Genomic DNA, 27825 nt, shown 5'->3' on the forward strand with positions numbered 1-27825 from the left:
TGACGTGTTTAGCCCGAAGGAAACGAACAAATTTCCACTCCATTATAGATTTCTAAAAGGAGCGGGTAATTAGCGCGCTCGTTAAAGAATCTACGCGACTTTCCTTTTAACGGTCCCCTCGTTTGGCAGACATACCGGCCCGATATCAACGTTTTCTTTCGCGTTGTTAAAACATATTTGTTAATCTTATCGAGAGGGAAAAGTTGTCTCGTTCGTCTTTTTCGTCTGTTCGAATATTATATGGAAACGAACGCTATGTATTATATAGCGACTAGCGAAAGTAGTTGAACGTTCATTATAGTAAGTATGTCTTTTTTATATGCAAAACGTTTTGAAATTTCTTTGCTATTGTAACGAGACGATAGGAGCGTAATGCCGGGCAGTTTCGTGACGTTGTTCGTGTTTCCAGTAATCACAACAGGGAAGCAAGTTGGAGAAGAGCGATAGACGATAAATTGCTACAAAGGACAGTGTATTAGGTTGTCCGAAAAGTGTCTTTCTTTCGCAAACGTGTTTTTTAACAACAGTGCACCTTCATACAAACGCGAAACCAAGTCTGTGAAATGTCGCGGTGTTTATCTCTATGGTACACGAAACGAAGGAGACGATAATCTTGTGATTCGCTAAATATTGAAATTCGTAATTTTAACGAAATTGGTCCTCTCGATAGAATCCGGTATTTCTAAAATTCTGAAGCTATTTTCTGTATCACCCTGTATGTCGACGATATTACGGAAACGTGGAAATACAAATGTACGCGTGAAATCTACTTGGACACAAAATCCCGTGAACAAAGATCGCAATTCGACTCTGCTGGAAATAAACGTTTCGTCGTACGTCGTGGTCGTTATGATCGTCGTAATTGAGTCGTTTCGAAAGGCGAAGGATAAAACAAAAGAAACGTTTGACGAGGGTGCGTTTCCGCGAGCAAATCTCCGTCGTCCTCTTGGTTACACGACGTGGGTCACCGTGAATTCATTGCCCGACGAGCCATCTACGAGGAAACAATTTCGCGTCATCCTACTCTCGTCCACGACGATCCAATTTCCGCCACCATTTTGTCATTAAGTCGAGAAAGGCTGCGCCTCTTTTATATCGGCGACGCCGAGGCGGGAAGGAGAATCTAATTTTCGTTGATTGATACAAAGGATGGTACCCAGCCGCGATAACTCGAGGCGGTCTCGATAGACGACCGGGTTACGCGCGCAAAGTGACACCAGTGACACGGTGTCGGTGAGTCATCCAGTGTGTCGAGTCAACGAAAATTCCGTACGCACTGGCTGATCTTTCTCGAGAGCCGGGCTTCCACTAGCTCGCTAGCTTAACGACCATGGTGACGCCTCTCGTCGAATCGAAGATTATTTTTGGAGCGCGAATTAGTCATTAAGAAAGCATGTTTTCGAATATTTCATCTAGAGAAACTTGCATAAAACCGGATGCCAGGGTGATCTGAGTAACTAATAAATAAAAAAGCCACTATTTGACAATTATTTTTCACCGTATTAAGGCGTTTGTCGATAGAAATCTATTCCAAAAAGTACATCTATGCACTATGTTGAATTATTACGTTTCTTGTGTCTTTAACCGTTTGAGTCCCAGGAGTCTTTGAAAAAACAGCATCGAAAAATCCCGAAATTGTCTTAATCGATTGTGAAGAGAAACAAACGGCGCAATAATGTTCGTCGTATTTGTTATTTTATGAAATACATCTATAGCATTATATATGCGTACTATTAGCCTATAAATATTTCAAGTTTAGTTCAATAAAAATTATTGAGAAGATAACAATGAAACACAAAATATCGTCAGTCGTTCGTAGCGTTCAAATGTATCGGAACTCTTCGATACAAAATCTAAACAGCGCGATCGCGCTGTTTGACATCCAAACGGTTAAGTGCTCTGACCTTATTTTCCTTAGTTTTCGAAGGTATGTTACCGCGTTTTGGTCGCCAGAAAATAAGCTAACATCCCAAAATTGATCGCACTGAATTATATCTATCGTGATTTTGGAATCTGCGTTATAATAACCTATAAGAAGCTGTAAATGCAAAAAAAGTGCAAAGCAGCGTATTTTCTCCTCGCGTTAAACCCACCAAAAACTGTTTAGTTTCTATGAGAAGTTTCCTCTCCAAATATTAATGCAAGCAGCACGTTTGCAGAACGTGTGTAACGTTTGCACAAGTGGCTGTTCATTTCCTTTACGGACAACGAAAAGCCGGGGAGCCGTTAATTCAAACGGAGAAAGGCGTCGTGGGTTGCTAAACGATGAACAATAAACGTGACTCACGGGCCGACTGGCCGTTTCCTTTATTCGCGAGTGAACCGTTCCAGAAGCGAACTCTCTCCCTCGACTCGGCCTGCAACTTTTAATTAGTTTGACCTCTGATACGGTCGATACGGGATCTTTAAGAAGACGCTCAATTTCTAAGAAAGTTCCAACGATCTTATCGATTCGATTCGAACATTGCACGACGATTTAGACAAACTTATCAGTTTCGGAATCGGAAAATTCTTCAAACGCGGTATAAAATAATCTCTATGTAGTGATAAATGAAATTTAGGTGAACTCGATGATGTAAAGCGTGAAAAGATAATTTTAATAACGATGACGTTGATCGATACCCAACGTACTACCGACCTTTAAAATTGCTTTTCCCGTAAGATGTAGAAAATGTGATTTATCACGTACATATTCTTCGCCTGTAGTCTTTATTCGTTTAGATTTCAAAAGACGGTGCCTCGAGCTCTCGTTGAATCTGTCGGGATTCGTTGGATCGTGGGTGGCGTAGCGATTTACATAAAATCGTGGTCCTCGAGACTGGTACGTGGGCGGTCCATCGAATGCTTGAATTCGATTTGAAAAGAGACCATCGCGTCAGACTTTTGAGTCGTGTCTAGCATCTTTAAAGACGTGATCATCCAGATACTAGCGTTTCCGGTACCTACACTCCAGCGATAAATTTCGATTATCCGATTCGGTGTCTCCCTCTATTATCTAACCGTTCGTCGATGGAACGTTCTTCGAATTTCTGACAGGTCAAATTTATTTCGACTTCGCAGCGGGCTACGCTGCGTTACTCGTTTCGTTTGCCGGGAATAATCCGAAGATAATTCTTGGCCGCGTGTTATTCGATCGGAGGTCAACGTACCTCGAGTTAAGAGGTATTAACGATACTCAAACAATTCGACATCTACTTGTAAGTATGGTCGAACCTCGAATCTCAAGGGAAGATCTAAGACCTTTGAATTGTGAGATCGAAAGATAAATGGATGCTTTGTTCAAGGATTAGTATTTTTCGTATTGTAACGAGTCGAAGGAAGACAAATACAATTTTTACAGGTCAGCTGTTTATCCATAAAAATAAATAACGTTTGTAAAAATAAATAAGAGCGAGGAGTATGGTGGATGCAGATTGAAATACGATTCTTCGTTGCAAGATGTAGATATGCACGTACATGTTACTTCGAGTTTTAGAGGCAGGTGGTCAGACTTGAACTACAGACGTGAATTTCGATCACACAGCTTGGCCTTCTTTAAATTCGAGCATAAAATCCGTGGCAACTAATTATCGAGATTAGTTTCTTCGTATAATAACAAAATAATTTCAATCCTCGTCTAAATCGCTAAAAGATATTGCCAATGGATTATTAGGAAAAACGTTGTAGCTAATAATTTAGCTTCTTTGTGCAATGATAAAATAATTTCAGCCAAGTTTACATCTCGACGTATACAGATTCTGATAGTGGAGCGAAGAGAAGAAAAGTTTTGGCAGATTCACACAGTATTTTACAAAGAAATTTAACCTGAGCCAATATGGACTGAAAATTCGTAAGCTGGTTCGATGCTGGTATCGGTCGCAACACTGCGATAGACCGGTCTCTAATTTAATTTGCTGTTATCACGAGTACGCCCTTCCTCGTTTCTCCCTAGAGATCGTCTTACTTATCGATCTGTCGGTCAATTTCCTAAATGACTCTTTCTTTCCAAGATGCGTGTGCACGCTGCATCGAGGCGGTGACTCACGTTCGTCCGAATCGACGCCATGCGTTTCTGTAAATCTCTGAAAACGTCCAAGCAAGCTGGAGTGGAAGAAGGGGCGTGAGCGCCCTCGTGAAATATCGTTGAACGCGAACGAACAGTTAGGGTTTCGCGGTAAATGAACCTGATATTGTTAGAACTAGCAGAGTGGTCAAAGTGACCGGTTTATAATTCTTCTTGGAAATTTCGTAGATTCACTACGATGTATTTTTAAGAACTTTTATAAATGATCTTTTACGAGGTATATGAACAAAGACTCGTTTTCATTTTCTTTATATTATACATATCCTTTTTAGCATATTGTTCATTTTAATCTCTCCGGCACGTGTTTTATACTTCAGTCGTCAATTAGTAAGTGGTTTTTCAACTTCGATTTAATATTTGTATTTCTGGGTCACACGGCTCTCGATGCACGTCCGTGTAATAATTACTTTCTTTTTTTTCGTTTTGCATCAGTTTCTCTAAGAGAATGAACGTTTTATAAAATAATGAACATGCTATAGTACGACTATACCTATATTACTATATTTTCATACACACATATATATACATATAAAATAAATACCCGAGAATATCAGAAGTTGAATTATAAATACACGCACTAGCGATGCCAAGTACATATAATACGCGGTGTCTCTTTTATTGCAAGCGATCGATACATCACATCATCTTTTATCGTTTTCTATAAATCAGCCTCGACAAATCCACTTTAAAATAAAACAAAGCGCAACAAGTTCGTTCCTTTGCTTTCCAATTTGCCTCGGACAGAGATGAACTATTTTAGAGCGTCACGAATGGCATGAAAACTGTTCTCGGTGAACGATGGGGTACACGTGATCGTTGTCTTAATTCGTTTCGCTGTGAAAACGGACAGACGGCTGGGTGTTACGCAATTAAAGTCGCGTTTCAAACGAGCGTTGTCGCGTGCATCGGCAAAGTGCGTCCAGACAATGACAGCGTGTGGTTGATGGCGGCGTTGGTAATGACTGGCGTTGCTAGGCCAAAGGAATAGAAGAAGAATGGAGGAGAAACGTCGGCTAGGCTTCTCTTCTCGTCTCTGTGTACCGCTAAAAGAAATATGTCAACCGTTCTAGCGCAACAAGAGGAACGATGCACAGGTACGGAGAAACGAATGGCACACGGGCCTTGTGCCATGGCACATCATCCGCCGGTATTGCCTCTTCTTTTGTTCCTTTCCACCGAATAATCACGAATACCATGAAAAACCAGTCGCAATTGCTTCCTCTCCCGACTTTTCTCATTTCCCGATGCGCCTTTCTTTCCACTGAAACGGGATTAACGTTGGGCGTCGGCTTTCAAATTCTTCTCCTCTCCGTCTCTTCGCTTCCGCCAATTATTATTACTTGCGGCCATGTTGTTCCCTCTTGACGTTGTTGTCAACTGGATACGTTAATTCTGTCCGTTTGAAAGTGGTCGCTACTCGAAAACGTCGTTACGTAGAGGGACGATGAAATATCACGTTAAAGAAGATTCTTGTTCGCTATGTAACTCGTTTCTTGTTGAGGATACGGAAATCCATACTGTAACCAGTAGCGGATATAATCGTTTGGGTGCCTGTTGCTAATAATCACTCGCTCCTGGCTGAAAGAAACAGAAAGATCGCTATAAATCGCAACTATTAGGTTGTCCGGAAAGCGTCTTTCTTTTACAGACACGTCTTTTACAACGATGCATCTTTATACAAACATGAAACCTAATCTGTCGAACATTGTAATCTTTATCTTGATAGAACAAAATGGATCATACGTAATTCGATAAAATCATATAAAACGGAAAATGTTTTGTAGCCATTATTTCCTTACAAAACAAAAGAAACTTACCTAATAGTTGGTTGCACAGGTATGCACGAATCAATATCCGGAGTATCTGTTATAATATTTAATAAGTAAAACGAATTTCTACTTAGGTTATATTACAATTATGTTGGTAAAAATATAAATTTGTATAAAAATCTGTGTAACTATCATCTGGTAAAGTTATCTGACCTAAGATGACGAAAGGTGATTTTATCGAAGGCAACTGGATCGTGTGCTCTTCCAAGTTTCATGCTGTATGTTATCGTATTTCTTGCGATATGGAATTACGCACGGGTGGTATACAGCGGCATATAACAAATTCGATAACTCGTGAAAAGGATTCTGCTTTATTTCCAGTAGAATCGTCTACTTGGAAGACGAGGCAGGAAATGTCGATTCGACGAAAGAAAGATAGATCCTTTGGTTTGAATTATGAAACGAAGGTAGGAAACGAGTCGATAGGTGGAAAAAAAAGGAAAAGAAAAAATAGAGGAGTTGCATCGGTCGGACGGTATCTCCGATCGAGAGGTTCTTTAAGCGTAGAAGAACCACGACCACAACTATTTTCTACCACGCTTTCATACCGAGGGACGAAAATACACCCGATGGTACTCGTTTCAGAGCAGACGTTTCTTAAATAAGCAACTGCACGGGAAAGTCCCTTCGAAAGGAAGAAATGCACGCTCCTTCTCTCCACTTCCGGGCGAAACGACTTCGTTTTGGAACAATCGTCCCTCGCACGAATTTAGAACGGCTGACGAAAGCATTTCGAACGCTTACCATAGGAAACTTTTACGTATATATCGTGCGCGTTGTCTACGATATTTTAAAATTTCATTCTTGTCCTAACGAAACACGGAAATCATGATCATATTGGTGAAATTTGAAGCCAATGCGAAAATGTATATAGGAATTGCGAAATATTCATCGCAAACAAGTAAACGAGAATGCCACTGAAATCGGTAGAAGCTTGCAAATAAGAGAAAAGGAACTTATTGGGCGATTTAATAGCAACGACTGTTGGTCAAACACAGATTATGGAGATACCCCTTAAAGAAGAATGAAATAGCGTTCAATCGTTCGAACGCGAATTAGCGTGCACAGCTTTTTGCCAACGTGTTCCAGCGAGCGGTTTCCTCGTTTGTCGCAATTTCGTCGACGAAGAACAAAGCTGTTTACGAGCGTAAAAACTACGGGACGTTAAAAAATTGCATTTCGTCGCGAACAGTTCCTTCCAACGTCGACTTGTTTTATTTTTTGCTCTGTTTGCAGAAGAGCGATGCACGCCGTGGATATTTATAGCCAGCCACAAATATGAGAGGCACGGAACACGAATTATGTCGGTGATCCCTTTTTTCCCTCTCTTTTCTCTTTTTTTCATTTTTTCCCTACCTTTTTTGCTCCTCTTTACTCCATCCCAGAATTAACCGGATCAGCACAATGTGCACGCATATCGCACGTTTACGCTCGCGTTCTGACCCGATGTGTTTTAACGTTGCCCGGTACCATGCCGTTCGTTCACTCTTTATAAATAGACGCTTTAAATTCTGTCGCGTCCGGGCGTGGCAGCCCGAGATCTACGAGGATCCTAGACGCGGAATAGATCACTCGTCGCGATCCATTCATTAGACGTTAACAGCCTGTTTCCCCCTGTTTTTCTTTCTCCAACACTCACCATTTACCTCGTTTTCCAAACATTTTTCCGAATTACGATTCTACGTTGAAAACGATTCACTTTCGCACCAGTTTCTGCTTCGTAAAACGGTCGTTTCTTTTATTTTAATATTTTTAGAATTTTCGTAAAATTTGGTAGTTTAACGTGTTATTTACCCACATATTATTTTTACTTTTACGATTAAAGTCGTTGTATGATTTGTAATATTTACATTTAACGCGCTTGAGTTACTTACTTTTTTTAATTACGTTTGTATTCGTTTAGATTCGTTTTCATGTAAAAGTGTCGTTATACCCGGACAGTTTTCGTAGCTTGGAAATTTGAAAGGAACTAGGCGCTGAAACGACCTGGTTTCGTAGCAATTTCAGCTTCGCCAAAGTCAATTTGGTACCTCGCTTGACATTTTCCAGATTCTCCTGAAATCGAGAATAATTGGACTGTTTATTTAAAAATGTAGTCGCGCCTAGACCAGCCGAGTTTTCCCAGCCGTTTGAAATTTTCAATGAAACTAGGCGTGAATTGTCGCGGAGACTTCCTGCCCTATCGCGATGTTACGTAAATCAGACGGGATTCTCGGCGCGACTACACTGTGCAATTTACATGGAGCCGCGCACCGGTACAGCACCGTTTCTAGATCCGACGTATTTTATCATCGTGGAATTCGTGTCGGTTTTCAGGCAAACAAGATTCAGGGTACTTTAGTTTTCTGAGATTACTTAGAATTAAAGCTATCTATATACATATGTAGTCAGCGTACTTCTCTATTTATTTGTCATGTTGATCTTTAGCGTTCTTTTTGCAGATATTCGGGGCACGGCAACACGAACCGTACCTGCCATGTCGGTTCCTATTTAAGGTAAGCACCGATCATTATTTTTTGTATGTTTTAAAACGGAGCTTTAAACACGCATTAAACATTTCTGGCCACACTGGGCTGATAGACTGCGCAAAACAATTGGGGAATCGTTATTACGACTGGTTCTATCGTATCAATTAAACGAACAGAAGTAAAAGAGTCTTGTGGCCTTGATAGGTTGACATGTTATTCGTGTATACAACAAACGCCCATCATGTCACGCGTCTGTTATAATAAAAATTGACTTTAAGACAACCGTTAAAAGAAACGTGCAGCTACGAATAACGAGTAGCTTGTGGATATTTATTGAAATTTGTATTTTTACGAGCACGATCAAAGAAATAGAACTGAGGTGGTTCTTTTACGTTTATCAACTATTATAACCAGTAATTTACTTTGCATATTTTGTTTTATCTGTATTTCCGTGTTACGAATATTCCCTACATTTTCTCGTTTTTCGTATTTCTCATAAAAATATAAATGTCCACGATCTATCGATAGCTGTAAGAAGGAAGGCGACGAAACGAAAATCGACCCCTTGGTTGCCTTGCGCGGTGCATTATTTAAATTTTATTCCTAGTCTTCGAAAATCCACTAACGTTTAATGCTACCTATCTCTGGATGTTTGAATCGAACGAACGATAAGATCGCTGCATCACGGTGGATAAAAGCAGTAATCGGATAAAGGTGAAATCCAAAGACCGTTTGAAAAATTCCGAAAACCTTGGACTCTATTCAAATCACTCCGGGAATGTACGTATATTTCCCAAGCGATATCGTCCGAATTTTCCAAGCTTCCAGCCACGATCGTAGGAAGTCGTCGCGCGTAACCACGCGCATTCGCTGTCTCGTTCGCCATAAAATTTATACAACGTAATCTGGCTACAGGCGATAACGCTTATCGTCGTTCTGATCTTAATTACGGATTACGTCAGCGGACAAATTGGTTTGCGGTGAACGCAGAATCCATCGAATATCAGTTCCGTGTTTAGCGTAGTGTACCGCGTCGTGACAACGCTCGACGTAATTCCTCGTCGAGAATGAAGAAACAAAAGGACGAAACGTGAAGTGGCGGAAAGGAGAAAACGCGCTACGATGGGTATATTGTTCTCGACGACCGTAAAAGGCATCCGAGGAGGATGGCGCTTCGCATCGGCTCATCGTGGCTGGATACTTGAACGATGAGGGAATCGATGGTCGTTATATATGGTTGTGAGTTTGTGATTGTTCGACAGAACCGGAAGAGTGCAATTACACGAACGTTCGGCGTAAAAGTGACTCGAACGGATACCTTCCTGAAATGGATGCGCAAATCTTGCGTAATTCCATCGTCGTTGATGCACGATATACTTGCAGGGATGGGCACGTAACCGTAATCATTTCGATTACTCCAAAGAATGGATTCAGTCGAAATGACGGGTTTCGGATGTCCTCTTTTCTTTTCGTTGTTAAAAACATACGGCACTTTGGAAGATATTAAGGTCGGCTTGTATCGAGATATAAACGATCGTATTTCATTATCGAGATCGACAAGAATGCAACGAGTACTTGTTCCTAATGACGAGTCTGAAGCAATATGTTCGTGGATGAATGCTGTGAATCAGATTTGAAGAAAAAGATGTATTCTAGGAGGATTATGTACAGCAAGCTGATATCTTATATTTCATAATCAAAGATGTCTGTTAGAGGTAAGAGTTTTTTCCAAAGTAGAAGAAAGAAAGAAAATAGGTAAGAGAAAGTTATAAAGGTAAGAGTAAATTTGAAGATTTCACTTTTTGGCGTTTGACAACGCAATTAAGTCTTGGCGAATTGTAAGTCAGATTTCCTGCTTTCTCTTCGAATGCGAAGGACTTCTTCCACGGCGCATGGTTAATTACCCTCAGCTTGTACAGCCTCCGAATGTCCCCGAAAACTGTAATTACGAGCGACGTTGTAACGAACGGTTCGACGCGAGTTACTCGGCGAGACGTAGGAGGCGAATCGAAAGTCTGTGTCAAGGTTAATTAATAAAGAATTAATAACGAAAAATTCCTTGACGGCGATCGTCGTGCCAGCCTCGAGAAACTTTTGTTTCTACGATCGCTCGAAAACTTTCGTGGCTCGTATTTGGAAAAAATGTATCGTCATTAGGGCGTGTAAATGGTTGACTGAGTCAGACACGAACGAAAGTATCGTTTTATCGGAGGAAACTGTGGTTTTCGTTTTTTTCAAATAAGAAAGTTAACGGCTTGTCAAACTAGTTAAATCGGTTAAAAATATCCAATGCGTGCTAAACTTACACCATAGAAGATAGGAACAAACGTGAGTGTATTAACCTTCTGAACTCTTATAGCTTAGATCATGGTGCAATAGGAGGATTTTAATTTCTATTCCTCTTCGTGCAGAACAGGTTTCAAGAGATTGGTTTGGAATATATATATATATATGTCGGAGATGAAAGGACACCGGGGTCTCCCCTCTGGAACTTCGGGAAAATCTATAAAATTGTAATTAAAGTCTACAGCTGTAATTAAACAATTTGCCGTCATTCTACCCAATTGTATTTATTTGAGATTTGTGACAATGAGCTTGGGCTCAAGGCGACAATCAGTCGCCGAACGTAGCCGCGCTCCGTCTAACAAAAGTATGGAGTAATAATATAGCTCTCATTAAAAGAAATACCCGTAGAGGTACTCGACGGTAAACATTCCAACGGTTCCTTCGGGCAAAATGATTATCAGATGTCGATGCAGCTACACAGCACAAGTTCAGCTAGCCTGAGGACCCGCTATAAACCTTAGGATTTTGTTAATTAAGGTTCTTCAAACGGACAAGCAGTCTTTGTCCCAAATTGATCAATTAACAGCAACGTCAATTTCCCTCGCTTCCCGAATGAAGACATCTCTCCACGAATCCGAGGATTTCGTGTTCTTAGACACACCCCATCATAGTTTTCCTCGACAGCGTCACCGTGACGGAAAGTCACTCTCGTTGGTGTACGAGCTCTTGGACTAGTTAACTAACGTCTTGCTATCTCCACGCTAGGTATCAATTCCAACTTAGACTTCGACGAAGGAATAAGCCTACTAACCCATTGACCGCGGATTCGTTGTTGGACCTAGGATCATTGTCATTAGCTTCTCGAATGTCTGATTACCGCGGTTACTTGTCAAATTCTGTAGTAGTCGTATTTACACTAGTCAATGTCTTCTCCATTGCATAGCAACCATGTGTAGTTCAAATGAGGATTCGTTTCACGCCCCTAACCCTAATCATAATGAGAACTCGACATATATGTATAAAATATTTTATTACGAATTACAAATATTCTCTCTTTCTCTCGTTTCTTCTTTTCTTTCCTTTTACTCTATTCCACGTTACCTCACACTCTTCTATAAATTGTGCTATTATTATAATACGTACCACTGGTTACTTTTGTTATTATTTTACTATAATTATCAATTTTTGTTGCCACTAGTGCATATTATTATCAAAATTATTACTATTATTCTGATTTCGTTCGTTGTTTGTATCATCATGTTACTCCGCGTAATTATCCTGCTGCTCGTTTAATTTTACTCACGTTACGTATATTGTTTCACTTGCGTGACTGCCATTCGTAATATTTGTATGAAAGGGTCCATTCCATTAACCAAAGCAAATAAATTAAATTTAATTATATTATAGTACCGAAATTGCTTAAACATTTCGGTATTTTAATGTGATGACAACAAGTATCAGATATACATTTAAAAAATAAATTAAGTAATACTAATAGCGCTATACTAGAATCACACTGTTAGTATTTTGTTCGTGAAATACCCAAAGGTGTCTATCGATGCGTCAAATTCCAAGAAATTAGTATTAGAGTAACGAGTTAATTCATCGTCCTCGGTCAACAGGTTAAGGAAAAGGAAGATCGTTGACTCTTCACGGCTAGCGTATAAGTGAATTTAAGAGAGTATGAGTATGAGAGAGAAAGAGAGAGAAAGAGAGAGAGAGAGGACGGAACAATTCCGGGCAGCCCCGAATCTTGGTGTGGGTTGCGCTTTAATCAAAGCGGGTGACGCTAATACCAAGTGTTAAAGTCGTTGCATCGGCGACATAGTTCATGGCAGCTATGTCAAGGTCGTGGCAATCTCCCGGCTTTATCTAACGAATCTAGCTCGATTAACGTTTGCAAGCCTTTGCTGCTCTTTCATTGTAAACGCTTGCATAAAAGCGTCGACACTTTCACCTCATCAGCTATCCATAGACTCGTAACAATGTGAACGAGTCAATCTGAGTATAAATTTCAATATAGATGCTTCATCGAAGCTAATTCGGAGGCGAAAAAAAAGTTAAAAATACAAGATCGATCCAGTGAAATTTTAAACGTCATCCTTTGTGGAAAACGATGGTTGGACGACAAAGAGCGCTTAGCCTTTAACCTTTATCAGCTGCTCTGCAAACAAATCATGTTTCAACGGACGTGCGCTATTCCGCAGGCAAAACTGACGATTTACAAAAGCTCAAAGGCAGCTCGGTAAACATATCCACCCTTCGTTGCCTTAGGAAGATCAGATACCGTGCAAAGGTTTAATCCCTTAAAGCCTACGTTTCTCTCGTCCTGCGTGAAGAAACGAAAATCACTGAAGAAAAACACAAAGAACAAAATTTTCGTTGTTTTTCAGATTCTAATATCGCTTTGGGAATAAACAAGAAAATTTCAATATGACGTAAATGGAAATGAGAACAGTTTATCAGGTTCACAGAAGTCTTTTAAACATAGTCGATAAGTTGACAGAGTTTCACGGAATTCAAAGATGAGCAAAATTTTAATATCTCCGATGTTGCATCATTACGAGGAATATTTCGAAATTTTTAAAGAAGGCCAACATCACACGAGAAAAATACGTTGTGCCATTTCGAATTCTAAATCTTTAGCTGGCAGTATATAAAAGAGATATAAACAATAGAAAGCATAAAATATCCAAGACATGGTTCTACTCAGAATACTACACGTATATCGTTTACTCCAACAATTAGAATAATCAAGTCACTGTCAGAAACATATCAGTTACTGTCTCCGTGAAACAACACGACCTTAAGGTAACACGTGGAAACCGTCACCGTGTCATCAATGCTGCGCCTATTTCCGGGTCACCGTGACATTACCATCGTCCTCGCGGTCAGGCTCGACCCACGGCCGAAGCGGAGAAGGATACCAGAAGCGAAGAGAAGAGAAACGCGGATGCAGCGGTCCGCGCTGGGGGATTTAAAAGGCCCACCGTAAAAGGTGTAACGCAAGCCTGTAACGATACCTTAACGAGAACCGGCAACGATAATTTCGCCCGACAACCTTGCACATCCCGCGGCGCTGCACGCGGATCCGACGTGGTCGTCAGCTGTGCGAAGGTCAGGGTCATCCGGCAGCCGAGGGTGCAATCGATGCACGATACCGCCGCCCCTGCACCCCTCGCTGGCTGCAGTTACCATGGAGACCATCTCCTGACCCATTGCTACAGAAAGAGAGAGAGAGAGAGGGGGAGAGAAAGAGTGTCGTTCTGTCGACACGCAGAGGCTGCATCGGCTATTCGTCTCTCCGTGAGAGTGTACCGCGCAGACAAGGAACCTAAGCCTACATCGATACGTACCAAGAAACACGAGGAAGAGGAAAGAGGGATCACCACGATGTGACAGTGACGAGCGTGCGACGCTTCCATGACCCGTCTTCGCTTCTCACCCTTTTCTTGTCCGCCGTGAACGGAAAATCGGTCAGGAAGCTGAGTACCCCATCCTCGAAGTTCGTCAACGAGCTTCGTCTGGATTCTTCAAAGCGTTCAACCGGCCTCTCGTTGGCAATTTTGGTCTTGACAAGCTCGGTGGAGGCACGACCTGTGACCTTGTATCGTGAAACACGAAGACGAGCTGTGACAGAGGAAAGTGAAACGCAGTGGACGCAGTGACATAATAGTGTGTTGTAGGGCGGATCGTTAGGTTGACGTTCGAGACGATGTAACGACGTTGGTAGTTACGAAACGACCGAACGAACGTATCCGAGTTCACACGAACTGTTTCTTTCAATTCTTCACGGCTAGGGTTAGGTTAACGTTGGTTCGTTTTCGTTTATGGTAGAGCGGGATAATATTACGCGGATGAAAAAGAGAAGAGACGCGTGCTCGGTGGTTGAGCAACGAATTCGAAACTTGTACGTTCCCAGGGGAACCGGTCGCCGGGCAGAGCGCGTGGATATGGTAACGAAGCATTGTGCAAGGTCGGTATGAACGGAGACTAAGGTCAGCTGGTACAGATCGATATCCCGAAATTGTCTCGGCATAGTTGCCTCGTACGCGCGCCGCTTGTGAGATCAGTGGTGCTTCGGGGGGCGGCGGAAATAGTGCGGGAGCGTGTTCGAGCGAGAAAAAATTCGGCCGATCGTGGAAAACGAAAGACGGGAGGATGGATGGCTGGAAGAGCTGGAAAAGGGCGGAGAATTCGTTTCTCACAGCATGGTATCAACGTGTCACAGAGTCTTACGTGGCGACATGGTTCTTCGGGGTGTTTCAGACCAGCAGGATGTCGACGAGCACCGCCACCGGAGGTGGAGGCGGCGGCGGGGGAGGAGGAGGTAGTGGTGGCGGCGGGGGAGGGGTCGGAGGTGCCCTGACATTGATGGGCTGCGTCAGGGAAGCGTCGCCCCCGCCGCAGAATCATCAGAATCAACATCATCGAACGCACGGCCTCGGCGAGTACTCGGCACAAAACAGCGTCGATCCGCTACCAAAAGGTTCGTTTGCATTACTAATTCTATTTATTTAGTGACTAGAGTTAGTTTAAATCGGTTTAAATATTAGTTTGGTGCATATGGAAATTTTATCTCGGTTTGTAAATAAAATTTTAGCCGCGTGTAGCTTTCTTCAAACGTCGTATATTTAATCGACGTCATTTTTACACGTTTTAATACACTTCCAATGAGTAATTGCTGTAGCTCCGTTTCAAAACTGAAAAATTCGTGCAACAAAATTGTCCGGTTATTTTCTGGATACATTTAATTAAAGTAATTTCTGCGTAATTTAATCCACTTCTCCAGCTAGTAACTCTATATGTATAGTTTCATTATTTCAAATTTATAGAAATTGTCAGCTTTAGAATGGAAAAATTCACGCAACAGAGCTGTTTGATTATTTCTCAGTGGGAAGGTGAAAATGAACTTCCATAGGACTTTCAAAATTTGTTGACTAGGTATCATACGGTAGGTGATACCGAAAATTGAAAACTCTCGATCGATCGAAGCATTGCGACGAATGTTTGGTAGGATAAATTAAGGTAAAATTGCGTGCTCACGGCTACGGTCTAGACGGTAGCATTCGGAAAACGACGTTTCACTCGAAGATCGTATTTTCAAGGTCTCAGACGCGGATTACAACGTCGCGTCGCGGCGAAACGAGCCGTGCTATGAAAAACGGATTTACGTAAACGATACATTCTCTGCGGTCCCGCTCGACTGTCCTATCGATTTCACAATTTTGTCCGCGATCTATCAGAGGAACACGAGTAACGTTTATTCCATCGTACATCGACAAATATTGTACATTTTCATTATCATCCATAAATCACACGACACCTTCAAGTAGTACGCTTGAAATAAGCATATTGTAGGCAATGCTCGATTTCATTTAAGCGAGTAATTGGATTGGATTGGAAGCAAAAATTGTCTAAAAAGTTGTAGTTCTTTTAATGTTATGCTTGAATCGATAACTATAATGACCCTTAAACGATTCGTTTCTTTCTATATTGCCAAAACAACGAAAAGTTGTATAAAATAATTAAACCGTTCAACTAGAAGATAAACTCGATATCCACATACATCGTCGCACAAAAATATACAGACAATTTGAGTTCTATGAAACTTCATCGCGGAAGTAAAGATTGGATTCGATATTCGGCGAAAATAGAAACGAACGCGAGTTAAACGAAAAGCGTATTGAATCGCGAGGCGGAAACGGTAAAAGCGAGGCAGGCCCGCAGCGTTTCGAAAACGCAGTTTAAGTTAATCGCTAATCACGCGGCCGATTGAGATATTAACTTACGAGTTAATCTACCCCGGAGCCTCGTAATCTACCGGAGGCTAATGAAAATAAAGAGGTCGTTGGACCCACTCGGAAACGCAACGTCCCGAGTAACGGCAACGAAGTCACGTTCCTCCAACGACAATGAATAAAGGGCACTCTGCTGGATTACCCTTTAATAACTCGTTGCGACCGTGTCCATTATTCTCATTCTCGGAGCACGCTCAGCCGTTCAACGGAACCAGAAATCTCTTACCGGAAACTTTCACCTTAATCCCACCATCTTTCTGCTCCAACAGAAACTTTTCGCGTGTTTTCTAAATCCCGCCCGAGATGGCTTGCACGCGATCGATCATCGTCGTGTATCGTAATACCATGATTACTGGAGGGAATTTCTTTTTAAACGCGACTTCCGCCCATGAGTCGCGAGACACTTGCTGGTATTGAACGCAAACCTCGGTAAGATACATCTCTAATGAAACCTTCGGAACGTTGTATGATTTAGTTTTCCTTGTGATACGCGCGATTAATTAATATTCATTTCATTTTGAAATTGAAAAACTTCCTGGAGAAGGTTCTGTAGATTTATGGTAAACATGTAGTTGCGAATTGCGTCGATTAATACGTTGAAAATTGTGCTTCCGTTGAAAGAAATATATTATACGATGGTTCTATACGATCACCTGCAGAGAAGATAATTACACCACAATTCGTGTTCCATTTCTCCATACAGCAAGCACCGTAGTTTTCGAGCGTATTTTGTAATCGAATAGTTCTATTATTACAAAATTTTTCTCTGTTTTATAAATATAAAAAGAGCAAGATTTTTTAATCCGTTACGATTATCAATTCAAACATAGAAAATATTAAAAAAGACTAGAACTCGACTATCCAACGCGATTCGTTTAATTGTCTCTTGTACCTATCTTATCCAAAGGAATTCCTCCATTCTTGCAACTCGAAGTCTTTCGCATTTGGAATCAAACGAGTTTTACCTGTCCAAAGCTGAAATATAGGCGCACGATGACTGTAAAGTGATTGACGAGTCGGTGAAACGAGATCAGCGGACTCGTGCAACATATAAAACGCCTGCGGATTATCCGGTCGATTCGAAGTCGAAATTAGGCAAACCGTGGTTACGTAAACGACCGTGGTACACCGTTGCTTCGGTTCTATCCGGAGAACGTAGAAAACAGCTGTTTTTATTGGCTACAGACACAGGCTACGTCGTGCGATTCGCGCGTGACGCTATTTTTCACGGTTGAGCGATGTCGTAGTAGCTGATGCGTGAAGAATATACTCGCAGAGAGTGTCAAGTACATGCGAAACAGCCGGCCGTTTTTTTTTTTTTTTGCTATCAACGTTCCCTTTTGATCGTTCGGCAATTTTTCATAGAATTATTGACAACCGAAAAATTTTCAGCAATAAGAAGGCACCTTTGATATTTCAAGCGTATTTGAGTTGCTCAGAAGTCACGTTGATCAACTCCGTACATTGTAACGTTGACAAATATAACGATCGCAAATTTCAACGAATCTTGGAATGGAATCGTTACGATTTCTTTTTTCCAGGTACAGTAAAAAAATATTCAGATGGAGCAGAGGATATCTTGATTCTCTCTTAAAATGCAGCTTTCGTGATAATTTGACTTATCGAGTTTCAACTTCAACCAAATATCACATATACGTTAAACTGATACGTCGTTCAATAAAATACAAAAAGTACATTTTCCTCGGACTTTTGCTTAAACTTCGCCACCAATACGTCGTGCCTCGTACCCTCGAGTGTTATTCGACGTGGAGGATATCTGATCCGTGGAACGACAACGTGCACCTATTAACAGAAAAGTATCGAGTTTCCTTGCAACCTTACTTTTTAAACTTTGTTCGGGTAGAAGTTGTCGTCGAGTGCGATCGAGACGTTGAATCGAGTGGGAAATTTGGTAAAGGAAGGTGGTGGCCAGTCGATATTGTGCAAGAACACGCACACGGTTATTTACAGAATCGGCGTAACTAGGCCATGGCCAATCGTGGAATGAATGGCCACTCGAACGCGCGTATTAAGTTACTCCGTGGCGCGGAGCTTACCCAAGAATTATAGGATTTCCAATTATGCGCAGATACTATCCGCGACTTTCGTGCTCGTTTACCAGTCTGCTGGAATAGATTAAAACGGTCACGCGCGCGTGAAAGCGCACAAAAAAGGTGACAGCTTGGGATCGAAGCGTCGCGTAATTGCCGAGTGAAATTCTCGCGGAGATGCGGTCGTCCCGAGACGACACGCGCTGATAACGTTCGATGGAGTCGTTATACAGTAGTTCATGAAAGTATTTGAATACTTATCATAGAAAACCTGATTGTACTATCGCGTTACATACAGGCGGTGACCGTGTATCTGTACAAGATGCTTTTTCGTTAAACATAGAATTGCTTTTCGAATATTTAACGTATTACTCATATTATTGATTACACACTCGAAGAGTTAATGGGCCACACTTTCACGATACGCGTGTATCGACGTAGCCCACAACTCTAAAAATTAAATGTCACGGCTTATGAGATAAAACAAAGGACACGAGAGAAACGTGTTAGATCGCTGAACGAAAAATAAATAATTTCTTCAACATGGATCTGGAAAAACGCGATTATCAGTTTATTTCTACCTTATAAGGACTAGTAGATAGGATATCATATGGCAGAAGCGTATCTTATCGATGGTTACCTTGGTTCTATGTTATCGAATTGTCAAGTTAGTAAGGTTTATACCGTTATGCGCGATTGACAAAACCGTGGAAAATTTATCTGGATGCAATTCTACGAGGATTTTGCAGACTTCTTTGGTAACTTGCATGTTGCCTATATTCAGGAACACATAACTGTAACCATTTCGATTCTTTTGTAAGTAACGATTTTAGTTAGAAATGTTTGAAATAGAAGTTGCATAGCTTTATAGAGGAACGTAATTTGACGTAATTAGTTTTCTCTGAAGATCAATACGTAAATGACACATAAAGATCAAACACTGTTTTATTTCTTCTTTAACGGGAAATCATATGTTTTTTATTGTGGTAAACGACGCAACAATTTCCATAAAAAAAAGTGTTAATATATCGGTTTAGAAGATATTTCAATTTCAATGTAACATTTATTTAAAGCAATGTAATTTACACATCCTAAACTAGTGATATTTTTATGTAAATAGACTGATACATTTTTATAGAGAACGACGAACTATGGATTTACACTGTAAAAGATAAATAATACTATCAAAAAATAAACAAGCTTGATTTTCGTGTGTCTTCTATACGTCCACAGAAAAAGATTAATCATATCAGATTATGCCCTCTACGAAACCATTCAACATACGTTTCAAATATTTTTCACTAAAATCATTCTTTACAGAGAACTTCATTTACTTGAATTCGTCGGAAAAGAAAAAGTTCATATAACAGAAGTTCATTGATTCACTACATATGGCTTTTCGTTCATGTAACTCGAATTCACGTTCAGATAACTGATTCATTCATCAAGAGTATATTTAACCGCGCATTAATTAAGATTTCTTTGCAATAAAAGTGAAGTTTAGATAAGTAGAGTGATCGAAGTTGTTCCAGTTATATGCTCCGGCAATGTTATCTTGTTCTTGCTAATCGTGTCATCCTATATATCGTTATGAAAATGTCAATAAAATACTTCGCAATCAGCAAAATATTGAAGATATTTGTGGACCTAGATTCGTGCCACGAGTAAAGTCAGATAAGATAAATAGATCAATTTCCGCAATAATAAACGTTAAAACTAATTGTTTATTATAAAACCCATAGCTTCTATCTATTGAGATTATCGCTTAAAAAAAATTGTAAAATTCAATAAGTTCGTCTTTTTTTTATTTTCGTTCTATTTCGAACTTTGGAATCTTAATCTTTAAATCAGCCTTCCTTTCTACGACGAATTTACGCTCACATACATACATACATATGCATACGCGTAACGCCTACATTCGTGCCAATTCGCCGTGATTTCGCGATCGCGAATTTAGAGGGTGCGTATCGCAGGGAAATTGCGTATCTAGAGGGACGTGCGGTTGTCGAGTGGATTTGTCGAAAAGAAAAAAGCAGCAACCCTTTGTCGAAACGACTTTGGTGAGACTCGGGTCTCGAGAGGAAAGACATAGCCAGGCAGTTTCCGTGCGTTGCGTGTGGTTTTTAATCGTGGAGGACTGAGGACGAACAGAGGGTGTCGCGGTTAACCCTCTGAATCGCACCCTCCACTTCTGATCCTATTCTTTGTGCCTTTTCGACGATTCAAAACGTGGTCTCGCTTTGCGCCGGTACAGTCCTCGTCCCTCGGACTTTTTTCCCTTTCACCTTGGCTTCGCCTCTTTGTCGCGACCCTTTCTTCCGATACTCCGCAATTAAAAGGCATCCGTGCGTTAACGAGTGCCACACGGTTCTCAAGGACTCGTATTATTTGCTTATGCAGCATCCCGTTGTCGCTACCCGATAACCTGTCGTCGTCGTCTTCGAGTGTCAGAGTTGCAGAAGAAAATTCTCGATCCCTTCATCTCGAAAGAATAATACGCTCTCGAAAGAACGAATGTATTTTATTATACCGTACTTTTTATTTGATTTTTCTATATTATATATATGCCAGCGACCTAGTCCACGAAATTATTCGAATACTTGTAGAAAACTTTTGCGAGTACGTTATGTGTGCTACATATACGAAAAATTTTGAAATTTTACTGATATCATTGATATCGTAACGAGACACCAGAGTCGTAATTGTATTGATAAAATATGAAATAAATCTAAAAATGTATATCACGTATCAATTGATCTTATATGAAACGTGATAATTAGTTTTTGATTGTCAAGTACACGATTAATCTATTACAATGTTGTGTAGCAATGCAAGGTTCAGATACACGTACGTATAAAGAATTTATCATTTTTTAATAATTATGTCTTAGCATCTACCATTTGGTTATGTGAGTATACATACGGTATACATACGTACGTGCAATATACCCGTGACTTTTCATTAATTATCAAGATTGACGGGTAAAGATCTTTTAGAGCACAAAGAAAAAAATACAATCAAAGGGAAACATTGCAGGATACTAAAAATAGAGATAACTTTCGGTCTGAAATTAGCATGTGAACAAAAAAGATTAAGAAACCTGTACAAAATTATCGACGTTAATAAATTGTACGATTGAAGCAGTTAAATCGACCATGGAAAGTTCTGTGCTGTTTCTCACGTAGTAAACATTCGTGTCTTAAAACTGATCAAAATGTGATTAGTTCAAGTCCAAAGGAAGAAATAATTTTAGGACGTATAACAGGATCATTGTACGCGTTATTTTCAAGCGAACGATAGATCAAACAAAGAACGACGACGCTCAAGAGACAGTTTAGAGACGTTTAAGTCGAGTTTATCGTTGTATAACTAAAACACATAAAAGTTTTCTATGATAAACGTTGGAATAGTTTAGGAAGCGTTAGAATGGGTCACCCACGTCGAGTCAGGAAACGTTCCGTGGAAATCCGATTTTCTTTGCCCGCCGGCACGTAGCGTGAAAATTGTCGCGAGGTTAACGTAAAGTAGGGCACACGGGGAAATACGGTTCCCTTTCAACGTGATTCATCCGTTGGTGACATTAAAGACCGATGTTCTGCTTTTAATAGAGGGATTATCTGCGAGATAGACAGCGATCCACAAAGCTTCGATCGATAAGCTCTTGTACGTACATAGGAACGCAGTCTCGGTGTGATTATCTGTTTGCTTTTAGTCGAACTCGCTTGTTGTCGGATTTTCTTCGATTCACCACTAGATTTTGAATATTTGTGTATTTATGTGATACTTAAATGCGCAGAAATACAGAGAATTGTATACTTTACGGGAGATCGATCAGATTATAAATTAAAACTTTTACTTTACGTAGATACGAGGTGAATCGGATCAAAACAAGAATTCAGTTCATTTTTGTTATATCGCCATCGTTTTAAGTCGTTGATCCGATTCGCTCTGTGATCCGATTCGCCTCGGTCTATCCTACTGGTTGCCATGGTATCTTGTAGAAGTTACACATATCGGAAACCTCGAATATTTAAAATAATTTAACTGAAAATTATAGCATTCACTCTGTTCTGTAATCTTGGTACCGACAATTTTTAATTTGTTTTAGTCACTGCAAAATACTATATATAGAGAAAGAGAGAGTACAAAATTTAGCAGAATAACGAATCTCAAAGTGACAGAGAAATAAATCTTAAATAATGTGTAATATCCGAAAAGAAAAACTTTTTATCCGAATGTGCCTTTTCGAGGACATTTTGAGTCGCTAATACCGAAAATGAGGTTGTTTCTCGCGGAAGTAAACGATTTTGGAAATTCGGGTTTATAAACATTTGGCCATAACTGTAAAAATAAGCGTATGACCATACGTGATCATACAGAGCGGTAAACGGCAAAACAAGCGATGGAGCAGCCAATGTCAATGCTCCAGGTGCCAATTTTACCGCTTACCGCTCACCGCTCTCTGGAAAATAAAAAATTCCACAAAACTAATCCGACACTCACGATTCAAATGCGTATAGAACAAGCCATATATTATGTTAAAAGTGCCATATCTTAAAAAAGATTTCATTAAATTCCACCAGGATGCCAGGCATTAACAGGTTGACCGAAATTTGTTACGCTTTGTTTCCGTGAAAAACGACCCTTGTTTTCGTCTTCAGTGACCTCGAAAACCCCTAAAAAGTATCGTTCTAGGCGAATATCTCGCAGTCCGGATATTATACTAGAGACTAGATCTCTAAACGATTATTCTAATCATCGTAAAAATATGAATCTTGAGAAACATCCGCGGTCTATTCATCACAAGTGCTCGAACGAATTATCCGCTAATCCAGAGGCAATTTCATCGAAGGGGGCAAAAAATAAAAGCAATCAGAAAAATGACCGGGAACAGTGGTTTCTAATCGAGAGAAACTTGCACGCGACGAGGGGTTCGTTTCTCTCGATCGAGCTGCCAGGTTTTCACTTCCCATTGATAACAGGTTCGCTCGAATCCGCTCGAGCCTGAGCGCAAACATCGCGACGCGACGCTTGTTACGCAATCGCCAAAGAGAAAGTTCATGCGAGATCGGCCCGGCTAATTGGCTGGTTCTTTACGATTTTGTACGATGATCGCGCGTGTAATGTTTCCACCATGAAGATTGTAATGTGTAAGTACTAGGTGAAAACGATATAGCGCGATCATAAAATCAGCGATGAACATGGAAGCACGTACTTTGAACATGTAATATGTGAATCTTGTGACAAAACGTTCCGATGATTCTAATACGAAATAACTTCCGTAGTCGAAGATTGAAATTGCTTCTTCTGTGTACGATTCTGAATGCGAGTAAGCATCGATGGATGTTCCTTCTTAAAGCTTTAATTTACGGCTGCAATATATCATCTCTACCCATGCAATACAAAGCAGTAGGAAAACAGCAATAGGATAACAAGAAAACGTAGGGAAGTATTACTTTGCGTTTTTCCTTTCAAAATATTTCTTAAACCAATTGTTTCCTTGGACACGAGAAGGTTCAAACCTTATTGTACAAAGCCACAAAAAAAAAAAAAGAAAAAAGAAAATAAATACATCGATTAATGTGTACGAAGTATATGATTAATTGAATTTTTTATACACCTTCGTAGCACTTAAAATCATTATATTGTTTAAAATGAAACCTCGCCTACTGTTTTAACATAAGATTAAGTAAATCATAAAAACATTTGGAAAGATTAAATAAAATTTAAGCAATTAATATATATATGATATATGTACGGATGAACGTGAATTAATTTTTTTGTGAACTAATCTCACTTTGTAGTTGGCAGGTAACAATTAATAAAGATCTGTCCATCTAGAAACGTCTTTGAATAAATTTTATTTTAAATTCATGGCTTCGCCCAGTCGCAAGAAATACATTTGCCGTATACGTACCTTTGGTCTCCACAGAGCCAAAGAAGCGCCGCTTCCATCCGCTTCGTGGCCTCAGGAGAATCTTTCGGCGTAAAAGTCGAGGACCTGCGGATGCTCGAGTGGTCGCCAGCCATGTTGATCGAGATGCGGAACTCGTACGACTTCCGAGGGAAGACATCACCGACAGACATCCTGCGGGACGTCCCGAAGAGGCTCGCAGCAGGAGCGCCAGCGAGCTACTCACGGACTCGTGCGATCGAGACAGGTGAGTTTTGCCACTTGTTGCCTAATTTCTTGTTGTTCTTTATTCTCATTCTGATCGTCGAGATACGCCGGTAGTTCGTGTTCTTTCGCGTTAGGTAATTGTTAATTCTTTGCGCTTGGAATTTCAGCTCAGTTGAATGGAATACGAAGTTTTGTTTGAACGATGCAAGAAGAAGTAGGTGCTTATATAACGTTACGGAGAGTTAGGTTTGGCAGTTGAAAAATCAGCATTGAGAAAGATTTACTTAGCAAGAAAGGCTTACTGTAAATTTGGCGAACATCGACAGATCTTCTTAAATATTTCACCGCGTAAAAGTGAAAATCGTAATTATTTACGAAGCGGACGACCTCGCCGATTTCAACGACCTTGAAATATGTTGTCAAGGCGTACATTCCGAGCAACTTTTCCCTATGCGCGTTACCGTCGCTCGGCCTTAATTTCCGAGATATTCGCAAAAAACTTCAGTTCAATTCACGTTACGATTACACTTCACTTTGGCACAGAACTGGCATACTTTTGTATAATTTGATTATATTATAACCAAATCTAACTCACTTTCGATAATCATATTTAATTCACATAAGAAAGAAAAATCAATGGATTAGATTCAATCGGCTGGTTAGTTTCAGTTAGATAATTATTCACTATTATCGCTAAAATAAGTTAAGGTTTTAAATAGTAAGACAGATACAGTTCGTACTAAATTTTATACTATGTTATTGCTAATTGTAATGGGTGACACTTCAGCAAAGATATTGAAAAAAGCGACTATTCGATCATCAAAATCGTACTGTCGTCGAAACGGAAACCTTTGCGAATATATGGGCAAGTAAAATCGAGTGATTGTAACATGTATAGGGAGAAGTTGTTCAGAATGCAGACCTTGGCACTAAATCTCAAGGTTATTAAAATCTACCAGATCGTCCGCTTTATAAATGTGTAATTATCATGAAAATATTTGTATTGAAAAATCTACTTTTATATTATTTTTATATTATTTCATACTATTTGTATCGTATTGTTTTAGTAATCTGTTTCATATATTTTTTTTATAAAGACATAATTTTCTGTAGCCACTGTACGAGTTCTATGGCTACAGGTCGATTCGTAACAGTGTCAAAACGATCGTTTGTTTCCAAGTTATAGTTCAGGTTTCGATGGGCTCTATATTTCACAGAATAGCAATTCTACAAATTGCAGATGGCAAATAGATGCGAGATATAGCTGTGTTCGAATATCGACGAATAAGCTTCGAGTCGGTAGTCTAAGCGCAAAGGATTAATTACAGTCGTTTGTCTTTATTTAAAGGCAGCCGGAACGAAGATAGAGAAAATCGAGTTGTATCGCATTGTTACCATTTCAGCGGGCAAACCGCATCGAGAAGGTGCAGGTTAACGACATCCTCCAAGTCGCACCGCTCCTTCAAACAGTAAATATCATCGACAGAAAATTCCTTTTGAATCTCTTCGTTTAGTAGCTTCTTCTCTTTTGTCGTCGCTCCGCAGCTTTGCCGCTTGCCTGGCTCTTATCACCTTCGTAATTGGCTTGTTTGTTGTATAATCCTTTGCTGTTCTCTTCATTTATTCTTCGAGTTTTGAATCTCTTCAAGCCATGATGCTAACTCAGTCGACAAAAGCACTCGAGAATATTATATTTATGGATATTTAGATATTTCAGAAACGATCGCTAAAAACGATGAAGGAACGGTTACTATGAACGATATAATTACATCGGCCAAGCAAATACAAGTAAAGAAGTTCTAAGAGATTGACACGTTATTCGTACAAATATTGCAATAGAAATTAACTTTCAAACAACCATCGAAGAAGAATGTGCAGACGCAAATAGTGGATGTAGAACAACGTAACAATCAAAACGACCCTCTAATTGTTCCAAGCTATAAAATAATTATTCCATATAAAATACATTATATCAAAATGTTGAGTCTTGAAAAATACATATCTTTTTTTAAAATAAACTTATGACACGATATATTAAATACTTAGTATGATCAAATAGGCTCCATTGAAAACGATCATAGTGCACACTGATCCACTCTAAACGATCATTCTCTTTCGAATTTAGAAACACTTTGTTCTTAAGAAATACATACAAAGTACCTGATGAATTAGAACCTTAAACTAGAAATAACGAAAAGAAGAGTTTAGAAATACTTAAGGTAAACTTCAAATACCTGGAATACAAAAACAATAATATTTAAAAATACAATACCTACCGAAGTATAATTTTTATTTCAATTTCAATCTTTATTTTACACATACGTACAGAACCAAGGAGAACAGCGGAATCAAAAGGGAAATATCACTGATGGCTCGTTTGGCGACGTTCGCCGAGCTGGTGGCGCTTGCGTTTCGCAACCGATTCGCGGACAGGAAGAAAAGTTAACCGCGAGTCAATATCCTTGGCCTGGTTCGAGCTGTGCTCGAGTTTTGCTTTTCTGTACGATTTAGCGGTACGGAAGATCGCGATGGTTCGCGTGTTAATTCGCAATACGCGTGCTTACACGCGCCGCGCGATACCTTGCTGACCTACTATCCTTTATTTTCGTAATTCGATTGCGACCATCCCGCGGATAACTCGATCAAAGTCACTTTAAACCAACACGCTGACTGTTATGCTATAACCTTCTCAATCTGAATCGTAACGATCCGCGAATGATTTCGCGTCAGATTGATTCGATCGATTCACGTTGTCGTATGATCGACCTTTTGATCCTCGAGTTTTATAATTGCTTGTACACGCGAGATCCGCGAAAAAGCAGTTGCCATTCGCTGCTTGCCGCTAGATTATCCGATAGACTACGACTAGAAGACGCTAGCACGTGATTGAGAACCGAACGAATATTTATGCTAGATTATCGCTGGTTATATAGGAGCTACGTTAAAAACATGCGCATTGAAATTTGATCGCAATTACGTGATGAGATTATTTGTTACGCAGTATGACCGAGAAACGAGGGAATTTTGTGCAAATCGTTGAAGTGTTAAGAGCGAGAGTCAGAGTTAGAGAGAATCGAGTCGTGTCGAGCGAGAGTCACTGAAAAATTCAATTATCGTATCATTATAATTTGATTATCAGGTACAGTTCTCGTTATTTTGTTCTGTATTAAACGAGCAAAACGCAAGAACGTGTAATGTGCGGGATT

The 27825-nt window shown here is 40.1% G+C and overlaps 1 protein-coding gene across 7 annotated transcripts in view; it reads left to right on the forward strand.

Annotated features, from left to right (window-relative positions):
* Window positions 1-27825, forward strand: part of LOC117155601 (uncharacterized) — a 91502-nt gene that overhangs the window by 30954 nt on the left and 32723 nt on the right. For 4 of the 7 annotated variants that reach the window (XM_033331752.2, XM_076619371.1, XM_076619376.1 and 1 more), the window contains exons 2-5: window positions 8334-8387; window positions 14916-15135; window positions 24431-24659; window positions 26023-26088. In XM_033331752.2, the coding sequence (XP_033187643.1) occupies window positions 14925-15135; window positions 24431-24659; window positions 26023-26088 (506 nt within the window). In that variant the 5' untranslated portion in view covers window positions 8334-8387; window positions 14916-14924. Of the gene's footprint in view, window positions 1-8333; window positions 8388-14915; window positions 15136-19180; window positions 19257-24430; window positions 24660-26022; window positions 26089-27825 lie in introns of those variants that run through there. The other 3 variants (XM_076619372.1, XM_076619373.1, XM_076619377.1) reach the window with 3 other exon arrangements.

Source organism: Bombus vancouverensis, chromosome 6 (assembly GCF_051014615.1).
Source record: "Bombus vancouverensis nearcticus chromosome 6, iyBomVanc1_principal, whole genome shotgun sequence".
In the NCBI taxonomy this organism is placed as follows: Eukaryota; Metazoa; Arthropoda; class Insecta; order Hymenoptera; family Apidae; genus Bombus; species Bombus vancouverensis.